Genomic DNA, 14,243 nt, shown 5'->3' on the forward strand with positions numbered 1-14,243 from the left:
AACAGCTTGTTGCTTCCTAACTTCAGAAGTGTTATCTAAAATTATCTTAATTTTGTTATCATCCCCTGAATGTTCCAGGACTGAAAGATTATGGTTTTACTCATTCACTTCTACCATTGAAACAAAGGGCATCTGAAACATTGAACCATAGGAGAAGATAATAAAGTTGTGAAATATCAGAGATTTTTGTAGCAAAGGCTTTTATGAGGTTATGTGAATAATAATGCAGATATAGCTGGGGTAGATAATGCCTTTACAGCTGGGGTGACTTGAGGTTGAGAGGAGAAACCGAAGATGTTTGGTTCTGTGGAACTGCTTAGGGACCTAGTGACTCAGAGTAGGGGAGATCTTCCTTAATAAAACTCTTTGAGAAGACTCCTTAGGCAAGTCCTTGCACTTTTATATACAAACATGAATGCATATATAGACTCAAAATATATTAAACACCTTTACAGTAAAAGCTCTGGGCCCTAGGAATGAGAAGTTGATCGAGACAGTCCTTACCTCGAAGGCGCTTGTGGTTCTCATAGGGGACCCAGATAGACGAGTGCAGAGAACTGTGGTTCTGCAGGAGCATGGAGGAGAACATTGCCTGGGCAGATGGGCTTCTCGTGCTGTAAGCTGTCCTTAAAGAGGCCAAGGAAGGAAGGAGGGCATTTCAGGAAGAGGCAACAACAAGAGAGATCAGCACCTTCATTCCTCATGGATTTCGATAACAACCATCTAGGCTAATATGGTCCAGTATAGCTGTGTTCCAGCAGAGAGCAGAATTAGGTATTACTATGACTTCTCTAGCATTTTCCCTGGACTACTCTTGAGTTTGGGTGGCTGGTCTTATCTTAGTTTCATAGAAACCTATCTTTGAGAACACCCATACCAATCTGTGAGTAAAGCAAAATCTAAGAGACGTAGTATAAAGTTGACAAAAATAATCACTACCTATGCATTATTGGTAGTCAAAAGGTGAACACCTGCCTCAAATGTTACTGGGACGCCTTGCTAATAGTATAAAATAATACCTTTGTTCACTTTACCTTCCTTTCAGAAGGTATATAACAGAACCCCTAATTCTAGGAGTGAATTTGATACACATTATGGGAATTGTCTGAGAAATTCGTAAGACTTCAATCTCAGTACTGTCTACTTTGACAACTATATCAAGTATTTCAGGCCATCTCATCCTATTCTCCAAACCTAATATTATTTTATATTAGTTTTAGGTGTACAGCACAGTGGTTAAACAGTCATTATTTACAGTGTGATCCCACCCTCCCCCCAATATTTCAAGTACCCATCTGACACCATACAGCACTATTACAATAGCACTGACTGCATTCTCTGTGCTGTACTTTACATCTCTGAAGCACATCTGCTCTTTATCTTCACTATGTCTTTTTGCCTCCACATACTCACATGGTTATTTCCGGCCTTCCAGATCCAGATATTGAAGACCTCTGAGGTCGCCCAGCACCTGCCCAGAGAGTGCCTTCCAGAAAACCTGGGTGGGTTCGTCAAAATGGATCTCACCACGTGGAATTTCCAGTTCCTACCGCAGATGAATGGCCACCCAGATCCCTTCGATGAGATCATCCTGCTCTCCCTCCCTCCTGCTTTAGACTGGGACTCGGTACATGTTCCAGGTCCCCATGCCATGACCATTCAAGAGCTGATGAATTATGTTAGCACCAGGCAGAAGCAGGGGATATATGAGGAGTATGAAGACATTCGTCGTGAGAACCCTGTTGGCACTTTCCATTGTTCCATGTAAGTAGGAAAAGTGGGTCCAACTACTGTGCTCTGGCAGGTGCTGGCAACAGCTCCTGCACTTCAGGGCCCGTGTTGGGGAGCATCACTCTCACTTCGGTGATGGTTTCTTTCCCCCAGGAAGAGGAATGTTCTCCTTTGATGCTTGTTGCCAACATTCTATACTCTGAAATTTCTGATGATCTTTGGTAACAAAAGAGGAACCCCGTAATAATGAACACATTGTCTTCATTAATATCTTCCTGAAATGCAGGTATTTTTAGGAAAAACCCCAAAGTGTAGGCTCTCTGTTCCTGTCCTTAGTGTGATCTCTGGTCCTTTCATTTAAGCACTTTCTCTCTAGAGTATTTGTAGTATAACATTACTCTCTGAGGGAGGGGTACAACTTCAGAATAATTCGTAGGAGCATTTCATATATTGTTTCCCAGAAATTGTTGTCAATTTTGGCTCAGATACTTTTTTAAAAGTATATTTTATTGATTATTCTATTACAGTTGTCCCATATTTTTTCTCCCCTTTATCTTCCTCCACCCTGCACCCCTCCTCCCTCCAGCATTCCCTCCCTTAGTTCATGTTCATGGGTTGTACATCTAAGTTCTTTGGCTTGTCTGTTTCCTATACTGTTTTAACCTCTCCTGTCGATTTTGTATTTACCATTTATGCTTCTTATTCCCTGTACCTTTTTCCCCGTTCTTTCCCCTCCCCTTCCCCACTGATAACCCTACATGTGATCTCCATTTCTGTGATTCTATTCCTGTTCTAGTTGTTTGTCCTGTTAATTTGTTTTTGTTTTAGGTTTAGTTGTTGATAGTTGGGTTTGTTGTCATTTTACTGTTCATATTTTTGATCATCTTCTTTTTCATAGATAAGTCCCTTTAACATTTCATATAATAAGGGGTTGATGATAATGAACTCCTTTAACTTGACCTTATCTGGGAAGCACTTTATCTGCCCTTCTACTCTAAGAAGGGTAGAGTAATCTTGGAGGTAGGTCCATGCCTTTTATGGCTTTGAATGCTTCTTTCCAGACCCTTCTTGCCTGAAAGTTTAGAGAAATCATCTGCTGTTCTTATGGAAACTCCTTGTTAGGTAACTATCTCCTTTTCTCTTGCTGCTTTTAAGATTCTCTCCTTATGTTTAATCTTGGGTAATTTAACTATGATGTGTGTTGGTGTGTGTTTCCTTGGGTCCAACTTCTTTGTGACTCTCTGAGCTTCCTGGACTTGCATGTTTATTTCCTTCACCAGATTGGAGAAGTTTTCCTTCACTATTTTTTCAAATAAGTTTTCCAATTCTTGTTCTTCCTCTTCTCCTTTGGCACCCCTATGATTTGGATATTGGAACGTTTAAAGTTGTCTCAGAGTTTCCTAAGCCTTTACTCATTTTTTTTTTTGAGTTCTTGTTTCTTCATTCTGTTCTGGTCGAATGTTTATTTCTTCCTCCTGTTCCAAATTGTTGATTTGAGTCCTGGTTTCCTTCCCTTCACTGTTAGTTCCCTGTATATGTTTTTTTTTTTATTTCACTTTGCATAGCCTTCACTTTTTCCTTTATTTTTGTATCCATGCTCATTCGTTTCTCTGAACATTCTGACTACCAGTGTTTGAACTCCGCATCTGATAGGTTCACTCTTTTCTCATTGCTTAGTTCTTTTTCTGGAGTTTTGATCTGTTCTTTTATTTGGGCCATACTTCTTTGTCTCAGCACACCGGTTATGTTGAAAGGGGCTGAGCCATAGGTATTGACTACGATGGGTCAACCTGGGTCTCTGCATTGTGGTGCTGATGTGGGGGAGGGGTCAGAGAGGGAACAGTGCTGCTTGCTCCGCTCTGGCCCCACTTTCAGTCACTTCGCCTGCTACCCACAAGTGAATTGGGCCCTTCTGGTGCTGATTCCCAGGTGTGTGTGTTTGTGTATGTTATAGGACCTCATGGGTTCCTCCAACAGACTCTCTTGTGAGACTGGGAGTTTCTCCTACCACCACAACCCCCACAGAATTTTACAGCCAGAGGTTTTGAGGCTCCAGTTTCCCACACTGGAACCCTGGCTTGCGTGGTCTGTGTTGCTTTCCAGTTGTCCCTCCCGGTTTCTCCGCACATGAAAGTGGACCACCTGGTCTGCCAGCTGCCTCCTTGCCACATGTCCTCTTCATCCCAGCTTCCCATCTCCACCCCTCCTACCAGTCTGGATGAATGTTTCTGCTTCAACTCCTTGGTTGTCAGACTTCTATACAGTTTGATTTTCTGGCAGTTGTTTGTTTTTTGTTTTTAAATTGGTTGTTGTCCTTCTTTTGGTTGTGTGAGGAAGCACAGTGTATCTACCTATGCCTCCCTCTTGACCAGAAGTCTCAAATACATTGTTATAAAAATTCTCTACAGGGTTAGACATTCTTAGGTCAACATATATTATGACTTCCTGGGAAGAAGGGAGAGGCAGCTAGTAGTTTTAATAATAGTTGAATTCAAGGTAAACAAGTAGCTGAATCTATTTCCACATGAGTGTCTCTTCTCAATATGCTCAAAAGGAAAGCTGTTTGGAGTTTTCCCTCATAAAGCTGCAGCCACATCTCTAGATGCCATATTAAGTCAAAGTAACTTCATACAATTACGTCACAACACAGTACTCCCCTCTGTTTTCTACCAAAGAACTAGCTGCACATATTATATACTTGAAATTCTAAATTTCCATCTTTCTCTTATCATTTATCTTCATCTAACAAGTCATAACTGTGGACATTCCCACGTGCTGCAAAGAATCGGCCTTGTCACAGCAATTCTCTCGTCTGTGGTATTTCTTTTCTCCCCTGGGCCTGATTTCTGGCTACCCTAATAGCAGCCTCATAACATGCTACATGGACATTAACCCTACACATCTAATGCTGTTTTTCATATTCTCTCACCACATATTTTTCATATTCTCTCCATCTTTGCTTTCAAGCAGCATATAGCACATCTTTTCAAGAAAAAACCCTTTGCACTGAATGATAAACTGACAGAATGCAGTACCTCAAGTTGTCCCACTTCTGTGTGAGGATTCAAAATTTTATTTTATTTTTTCAATTCAATAAATCATTTTAAAAAATATTTTATTTATTTATCTTTAGAGGGGAAGGGAAGGAGAGAGGGAGAGAAACATCAATGTATGGTTGCCTCTCATGCGCCCCCTGCTGGGAACTGGCCTGCAACCCAGGCATGTGCCCTGACTAGGAATCGAACCATGATCCTATGGTTCATAGGCCTGCGCTCAATCCACTGAGCTATGCCAGCCAGGGCCAATTCAATAAATCTTTATTGAGCTCCCATAGGTGCATGAATTTAGGATCTATAATTACATAAGTAGAAGAGTGTTACTTTAGCCCCTATAAAAAAAGCAAACCAGAACTTCATTATATATTTCAAGTGAGTCATTTAATGAGAATGAGGCTCAGTTTGATATTACCATAAGCGTTAACATAAGAAAACGGAAAAGTATAAACATTCTCACTGCTACCAGAAAAGAGTTTGATGCCAGGATAAACTAACCTGTTGGTCTAACAATAGCTGATCAACAAAGGTAGAGAATCTGGATGAAAAAAATGTACTTAGAAACACTGTCCTTTGAGGGCTCCTTGCCCTGAGGGCAGCAAAATAGTGAAAGAATTTAATGGTTCAAAAACTATATCGAGAGTATAAAAAGAAGACTTAGGCACAGCTTTGGGGAAAAAAATTGAGACTAGGTGACACTAAATGTAGCTGGATTACAAATTCTAAAGTTTCCCTGGAATTGCAGTAGCACTCTGAGCTGACCGAAGGGGCCACAGACTCATGCTCCTTTGAATAAGTGGTTTTATTTTTCTTTAATATATTTTATTGATTATGCCATTACAGGTGTCCCATTTCCCCTCTTCATTCCCCTCTACCCTGCATACTCCCGTTCCCCCCACTCCCCTCCTTTAGTTCATGTTCATGTGTCACAAGTTCTTTAGCTTCTACGTTTCCCCTACTATTCTTGCCCTCCCCCTGTCTATTTTCTACCCACCATCTATGCTACTTATTCTCTGTACCTTCTCCCCCATTCTGCTCCTCCCACTCCCCTGTTGCTAACCCTCCACGTGATCTCCATTTCTGTGGTTCTGCTCCTGATCTAGCTGTCCTCTTACTTTGCTTTTGTTTTAGGTGTGGTTGTTAATAACTGTGAGTTTGCTGTCCTTTCACTGTTCATATTTTTTATCTTCTTTTTCTTAGATATAGCCCTTTAACATTTCATATAATAAGGGCTTGGTGATGATGAACTCCTTGAACTTGACCTTATATGAGAAGCACTTTATCTGCCCTTCCATTCTAAATGAAAACTTTGCTGGCTAGAGCAATCTTGGATGTAGGTACTTGCCTTTCATGACTTGGAATACTTCTTTCCAGCCCCTTCTTGCCTGTAAGGTCTGTTTTGAGAAATCAGCTGACAGTCTGATGGGAACTCCTTTGTAGGTGACTGTCCCCTCATCTCTTGCTGCTTCTAGAATTCTCTCCTTCATTTGAATCTTGGCTAATGTAATGATGATGTGCCTTGATGTGTTCCTTCTTGGGTCCAACTTCTTTGGGACTCTCTGAGCTTCCTGGACTTCCTGAAAGTTAATTTCCTTTCGCAGATTGGGGAAGTTCTCCTTTATTATTTGTTCAAATAAGTTTTCCACTTATTGGTCTTCCTCTTTCCCTTCTGGTACCCCTATAATTCGGATGTTGGAGCATTTAAAGATGTCCTGAAGCTTCCTAAGTCTCTCCTCATTGTTTTGAATTCTTGTTTCTTCATATTTTTGTTTGGTCATTTCTTTCTTCCATCTGGTCCACTCTATTGATTTGAGTCCCAGTTTTCTTCCCATCACTGTTGGTTTCCTGTACATTTTCCTTTATTTCATTTATTGTAGTCTTCATTTTTTTTCATTTAATTTGCAAGCAAATTCAACCAATTCTGTGAGCATCCTGATCACCAGTGTTTTAAACTGTGCATTCGATAGGTTGGCTATCTCTTGGTCACTTAGAAGTATTGGCTCTGGGACTTTGAGCTGTTCCTCTGCTTGAGCCATAATGTTTTGGTCTGGTCACACCTGTTACCTATGAGGAGCTCTAGGTGTTCACCAGGGTGGGGCAACCCAGTTGTAACTCTTTATGTGGGGGCGGGGTCAGTGAGGGAGCAGTGGCATTTGTTCTCTCTCTCTCTCTCTCTCTGTCTCTCTCTCTCAGATTTTGGTCCCCTCTGTCGCTTCCCACAAGCAAATTGGGCCCTTTTGGTGCTAGTTCCCAGGTGTGTGGGCTTGTGTACATTCTAGGACCCTATAGGTCTCTCCAACGAACTCTCCTGTGAGTCCGGAAGCCTCTCCCAGCACCTCAGCCCCCGAAAGTTTCTCCAATCGGGGCTTTTAGGCTTTATTTCCAGCTGCTGGGGCCCTGGGTTGTGTGGTCTGTCTCACTGTTCATTCCTTTGCCTGGTTTATCTGTGCTCGAATGTGTGACCACGGTCAGCCAGCTGCCTCACGCTCTCACTGGGTCTGCCAGTTGCCACCCCACACCTGGCATCTGCCAACCGCCACCTGCGCACCTGCGTCCATCTGACCACTTTTTTCTGCCACGACCGACTCCGCCCCTCTTACCAGTCTGGATGAATTGTTCGTTGTTGTCGGACTTCAGTACAGTTCAATTTTCTGTCTGTTTTGGTTGCGTTTTTGTTTCTAAATCTTTGTTGTCCTTACACTTGGATGTGCGAGGAGGCACAGTGTCTCCACCTACACCTACATCTTGGCCGGAAGTGAATAGGGTGGTTTTAAATGATAGATTCTTCAGTGCACCAACTGTATGTTCCAGTATAATTCCAGTATTTGTATCTAGCAATACAGAAGCTAAGCAGCAGGGAGAAAGTGTCAAGTATGTAGGACCTAAAAGGATTTGGCAAGTCTAGAATTTTCCAGTTTGAGTCTTTTTCATCAGGAAAATCACATTCTGGCTTGGTCCAAGGTGATGCTGGACACAGTGCTATTGATGGCTTGTGGTCAGCAGGAGGCAACAGTGAAAGTGTGGACTCCTTGCTCTCTTCTTTCATCTGTTTGAAGAACATATGGGGCAGTAAACTGCTTCCTAATGGCCTTTTCTCAGGTCTTGTTGCAAAGAGAGCTGTACCACACTAAAGAAAGCAGGGGAGAAAGTTTCAGAGGATGGTGTTTGCAATCTGTCAGTATTTACTATGTGAGTTCCACTGGAGACAAACACACTTTCTCTGATCCCAGAGTCTGTATCTGATTGATGATTCTTCATTCTGGATTCTTTCTGAGGGAAAATACTGATTTCCAATGGGCTATAAGAAGGGCCTTTCAGTTACTGTAACAGCATCTGAGTTCTGTGAATATCCTGGAAAGGTACCTGCCCACTGGCCAATTCACATGGTGTAATCCCAATACAGTAAATATCTGACTTTTACATTATATCCATGTAAATCCTATCTCAACAGTTCTGGACTCAGCCACAGCTGCAGTGATGTGCTGAACTGTGGGAAATCATACACATCCCTGTGCCTCTGTCAATGCTTAACCAAACTATGCAGATGGGACAGGCCAGTAAGGGTCACTAGGCCATCACCAGAAACAAGGATATGGTTGGCTTTAAATCTCCTATGAATACAGTCATTTTGGTGCAGCTGGTTCAGCCCTCTCACTGCCCCAAAGAGAGTTTTCTTACTCAAGTTTCAGTCTTTCTTTCAGGAAAGTAAGTCCTCAGTAGTCACCTTGCTGAAGGCTCTCCACAGGCCCTAAATGGAGAAATAATTCAAAGCCGGCTGCCAACAGTGAAAACAGTCCAATAAGTTGTAATGTTGGGGTGCCAGAAAAAGTGGGGTAGAATCACAGCTTTCTATACAGCTTTCAGGTCTTCTTCAGTGCAGTTTTCCAGATTTGTAATGTTTATAGTTGCCAGTGTTCCTGTAGGGGTATGCCACAGATGGACAGAAGTTGTGTTGTCAAATCCTCTTCCTATTTCTACTCGGAGTTCGTAGTGAGAAACGTTGGTGAAACAGATCACTACACTGCGCCTGGTGGATGGAGGCAACCTGGAAAGGGCTGGCTCATCAACCAAGTTTTGCTGGATACAAGTTTCTGACTATTTTTCAGGTCTGAGTGATTGAACTTGTGTTCGTGAAGTGCAGAAACGATTCAGAAAAGACATTGAATTGCTTTAGTTCACAGAGAGTGACAGAAATCCATCTATTGCAGAGAATATTTTTGCTTTATCTTCAAGATGCAGAAGTATCCTACCTGGAGGTAATCCTGGCTAATGCCTCTTCCTAAGGCGGCGTCCCAGGGTAGGAGCCTGGCCTGCTGAGGGTCAGGGAAGGCGCTCAAGGCCCACTCCCAGTGTGGAGTGCAGGAGGCTGGCGCGACCCAGACTGGGGCATTGTGCCAGGAACTCAGCCCTCGTCCCAAGCTATCTCCAAAAATTAATTTAAAAAATATCTTCCTCTCTTGAGATGATCTCTCATAACTCCAGATCTAAAGCCAGGCAGATGTTCTACAGTGCTTTGTGAAAGCATAGAAATAATCCCTAATTTATGAGGAAATGCCTCTGGTTCTGACAAAAACACTTCCAGTTACTACAAGTTGTATTTCAGGTGACCCAGTCTCAGAAATCCTCTATGATTGTGACTCTTAAAGACACCAGCAACAGGCCTTACAGTAAGCTGTTTCTCTAAGCATCTCATTTCCAGAGAAAGACGAATTAGTTGAAATATCTCCCAGAAAAAATACATTTTAACAAGAATAAGGCTTTTTGAAAGAAACACAAGAAATAGAGAAAATTACAATGCTGTATTTTCTCTGATCGCTTTGTATTTTTCTTCACACACTACTCTAGGATGCCTTCAGTTGTACTTTGCAAATGTGGGATTTAGAATCATGAAAGAACTTAGTTTGTGTTGGTGTCCGGGTTGACAACACCAGCAAGAAGAAAGGGACTGTAAATGGCCTCCAAAAAGAGAAAAACAAAACAAAACAAACAAAAACAAAGTAACAGTAAGAGAGAAGCGTTGCCTCTTAGGAATTTCGCCTCATAAGATTTTCCTTCGACCCAAACTGTACGACAAAACCACCTGGTTAGTTTATAACTGGTTAGTTAGCTACTTGATAACTACTGATGGCGGTAGAATATAGCGCATTTCTCTCGCTGCTGCTCTCATTTTATTTTACCATGTTTTTGTGGACTGCAGCAGAAATTATTTTTCTCCAAGTCAAGGTCTGTTTGTGGAAAATTGGGGAGGCTGTGTCAGTGGGTCCCAGGCTTAAATTCCGGCTTAGCCAGAACGCCCTCCGTGACTTCACAAGTTCCTTTCCCCTGTGCACCTCAGCTTTCCTGTGATGTTGGACTCTGATATCCACCTACGTGTCCAGCTTAAATGTTTAAGAAATCCATGATTCTTTCAGTACCTCTTCCCCTCTGTAATTCCTATCTAGTTTAGTCAGTGTCCTATAAAGAAGATGCAGGGAAAGAGTCTTTCAGCAAAAGGAAGGAGGGAAATAATGAGTTAGGAAACAGGTAAAGGAAGTAAGAGAAAAGCAGTTGAGAAAAAAGTTGATAAGCAGATCAAGAATGCAAAGGAAAGTGAAAGAAGAAAAAGAGTGTGTATCAAGTGGGGGTGTTACAGAACAGAGGGCAAGGCCAAAGTGGGGGGCAATTATTGGCCCCACCCACAGATGCCAAAAACCGTTACAGAATACGCACACACAGGACTAAGAGGGTACAATATACTATTCCTGAAAGGACCCCACTGGGTTCAGTTGTCCGTTGCCATACATAGGAAAGATGCCTCTCAATGTCAGAGATTTGTGAAAAGGAAAGGAAATATTTATTTAAAGCTATACAGACTTAAAGTAGTGACCTAACGTCTTCATTAAAATATCAAAGTCCTTTAGGATACCCACAGATGCCCGCAGTGCTTCCTTCTCCCCCTGCCCTAATTCAGGGTACTATGTCTCAGGAAAAGAAGCAAATGTCTGTGATTCAAGTTCCTGAACCATCAGCTGTGTCGCAGTCCAGGCAGGATCTCTAATTAATCCAAAGCCATGTGGCACCTTCTCATGGTCCACTGGCAAGAGTTCTTTCTTCCTTCTTCCAGGCAAAGTTCCTCCTGCTTCCCAGGCCACGTGGCCAAGGGAGCACCCCAAGGCCACATGGTGCTCTTCTACCAAAGCTGCAGGGGTCCCCACTCTGGCCAAAACCACATGCTCCTCTTCTCTCTACCAGAGCTGCAGGGAAGCAGGGGGTCGCCACTCTGCCAAAGCTGAGTGGCGGTTCTCTGCAAAAGCCGCGTGGTGATTCTCTCTACCCAAGCTGCAGTGGTCCCCACTCTGGCAAAGCCACGTGGTTCCCTTTTCTCACATGGCTGCCAGGGTCCCCACTCTGCCAGAAGTGTGTGGCTCCTCAAAGCTTTGCGTGGCTCTCTCCTCAATGGCTGTCAGATCTCAGTTTAAATCCGTGCACCAATCCTCCTCTGCAGCCCCATTTCCAACTCCTCTCACAGTCACTACACCTGCCAGTATTCCTGTCTCATTCCAAGTTTACTGGGCTACCATGGTGAGTCTGGGCAGATGTGGCTCAAGGCGCTGTCACCTGGGGGACCTGCCCCCAACTGGGGGGGAGGAATTCCCTTCCATCCCCCTGGCTCAGAGCATGGCCACAGCTATTTAACATATCTATGAAACCAGTTAAAGGTTATAGATATGTTAAATGACTATGCCAGAGGTTAGCTGCAAAGCTGTTGCTGTACAAAACAGCTCTCAATGGCCCTGCTCCATTTGTCCCTTCCCCCAACTCACACCTGTTGGGGGGTGGAAAGAGGTGAGGACATCCTATATGTCTTTCTAATATTTCCTAGACACCTTGAGTTCTGGACCCCATTCCAAATCCCTATTTGGGGCCTCCCCTCTTGGCTGCACCCTGTTACAGCGGGAGTATTATTTTCTCCCAAATAGCTCTTGTTTTTACCATAGCAGTTCAAAACCCCTATGTGCATCCAGTATTTTTTTCCCAGACAGTTTTTTCCCCTTGTAGTTTTGAATCAGGGGTGTATTGTGGAGCAGGGAGGAACTCTGGGCTACTCTAAGAGGATTCACACTTGTCCTGGGAATTCTTGACTTGCTCTGGGAGCTTCTTCTGTGGGGTCCTGGAGATGTCATTTCTGCTGTGGCCTCCTTCCCTCCCATTAAGAAAACGGGTTTGACATCACCCAAACCAGCTATTTACGTTACAATTAGAGACCACATCCCAGTCCTGTGGAAGGACACCCTAATCTTGTCTCTGTTGAATGAATGAGCCTCCTACATCAGGAGCTAGAACCCAGAACCCTCATCAGCTCCAGGCCTCTATCTTATATCAAGGTCCAGTTAGAGCTACTCACAGAACAAACTCTGCCTTAGAATTTTAGCTGATGAAGTAGATAGCAAGGTACTCACTATTGTCTAGGATGCTCATGGACCAAGAGACTTTTCTCTCCCTTTTTTCATCCCCTTAGACACCGTTTTTCAAAAAGTTTTTAAAATCTTAACTTTTTATTATGAAATAATTGTTAATTCACATAAGAAATGATACAGGGAGATCACATGTACCCTTACCACATTTTTCCCATGGTAATATCTTCTAAAAGTGAAGCAAAATGTTATAATGAGATCCTGACATTGATATAATCCACCAGTCTTATCAGATCTTCCCAGGGAGTGTGTGTGTGTGTGTGTGTGTGTGTGTATGTGTTTAGTTCTATGTAATTTTTATCATACATCTAGGTCTGCGTATTCATCGCCACAGGAAAAGATACAGAAGAATCCCATTACCACAGACTTCTGTCCCACTCCTCCCCATCCCTAACCCCTGCAACCATTAATGTATTCTCCGTTACTATACTTTTATAATTTCAAGGATGTTATTATATAAATGGAAACATGTCATATGTAACCTTTTGGGATTACCTTTTTTTATTCAGTACAAATCACTCAAGATTCACCTAAATTGTCATGTGTTTCAATAGCTGGTTCTATTTTACTTACTACTGAGCAGTTTCATTTGGTTTGATTTGGTTCGGGGGTAGTTTTTTTGTTGTTTTTTTGTGTTTTTTGCGGGAGGGTCTTTAACCATTCACCTGTGAAGGACATATGGGTGGTTTCCAGTTTCTGCTTATTACTAGTAAAGGTGCTATGAGTATTTGTGTCTAGGTTTTGTGTAAACATAAGTTTCCATTTCTCTGAGATAAATGTCCAAGAGTGCAATTGTTAGTCATACGGTAACTATGTGTTTAGATTTCTGAGAAACTGCCTAGCTGTTTTCCAGAGTGGCTGTACCATTCTGAGTACCTGCCAGCAATGTATGAGTGATCCATTTTCTTTGCATCCTCAGCAGCATTCAGTGTGAGTTTTTTATTTTAACTCTTCTGATAGGTGTATAATGACATCCCATTGGGGTTTTAATTTATATTTCCCTAATAGCTAATGCACATCTCTTCATGTACTTATTTGCCATCAGTATATTCTTTTTGTAAAATGTCTCTTGCCTATTTTCTATTTGCATATTTAAAAAACTATTGATATTTGAGAGTTCTTTATTCTAGATACTGATTCTTTGTTGGGTACATAGTTTGGGAATAGTTTCTTCCAATCTGTTCATCATTTAACAGAGTCTCTTACAAAGCAAAAGTTTTTGTTTTGATGAAGTTCTTTTACCTCAGTTTTTCCTTTTATACATCATTATGCTCTTGACACCAAGTTTAAGAGCACTTCACCTAGCCCCAGATTCCAAAGGTTTTCTCCTGCTGTTTTTTCTGTTCTAAAAGTGTTACAGTTTTATGTTTTACATTTAAGTCTTCAATTCATTAATTTCTGTATGATGTATAAGGTTTAGGTTGATTGGAGAAGGGGTGGAGCTATAATTGCTCCATCACCATTTGCTGAAAACAGTATCCTTCCTCTATTGAATTTTCTTTGGAACTTTGTAAAGCATTAGCTGGGCTTATTTGTGTAGGAAGAGGGAATGTTAAAAAATATGGGGAAGTACAGTATAACATGACAAACAACTATGTTCCCATCACCAGAATTATTACTGATAATTTTTAATATTTTCTCACACATGTTTTATCTTTTTTAAAGATTCACTTATTTATTTAAATATTTCTTTATTTATAGACAGAGGGAAAGAAAGGGAGAGACACATTAATGTGCGATTGCCTCTCATGTGCCCCATGCTGGGGACCCAGCCCACAACCCAGGCATGTGTCCTGACTGGGAATTGAACCAGTGACCTTTTGGTTCATAGGCCAGTATTCAATCCACTGAGCCACACCAGCCAGGGTTATCTTTTTTTATTATATGCAAGAAAGTATTGTGAAGTTGAAATACCTCCTAATCCTCACCATAAGTTTTCATTCCCAGAAGCAGCCCCTAGTATGAATATGGCATGTTTCTTTCCAGTCTGTTTTGTTAATACTGT

General features: G+C 42.0%; 1 protein-coding gene and 1 pseudogene across 2 annotated transcripts in view; one reads left to right on the forward strand and one right to left on the reverse strand.

Moving 5' to 3' along the window:
• Positions 1 to 14,243, forward strand: part of PTPN9 (protein tyrosine phosphatase non-receptor type 9) — an 85,336-nt gene that overhangs the window by 51,117 nt on the left and 19,976 nt on the right. For both annotated transcript variants that reach the window (XM_037131025.2, XM_037131017.2), the window contains exon 7: positions 1,436 to 1,764. In XM_037131025.2, the coding sequence (XP_036986920.1) occupies positions 1,436 to 1,764 (329 nt within the window). The remainder of the gene's footprint in view (positions 1 to 1,435; positions 1,765 to 14,243) is intronic.
• LOC119038710 (STE20-related kinase adapter protein beta-like) lies at positions 7,555 to 8,945 on the reverse strand (annotated as a pseudogene).

Source organism: Artibeus jamaicensis, unplaced genomic scaffold (assembly GCF_021234435.1).
Source record: "Artibeus jamaicensis isolate MK-2021 breed Jamaican fruit bat unplaced genomic scaffold, CSHL_Jam_final scaffold_286, whole genome shotgun sequence".
Classification (NCBI taxonomy): Eukaryota; Metazoa; Chordata; class Mammalia; order Chiroptera; family Phyllostomidae; genus Artibeus; species Artibeus jamaicensis.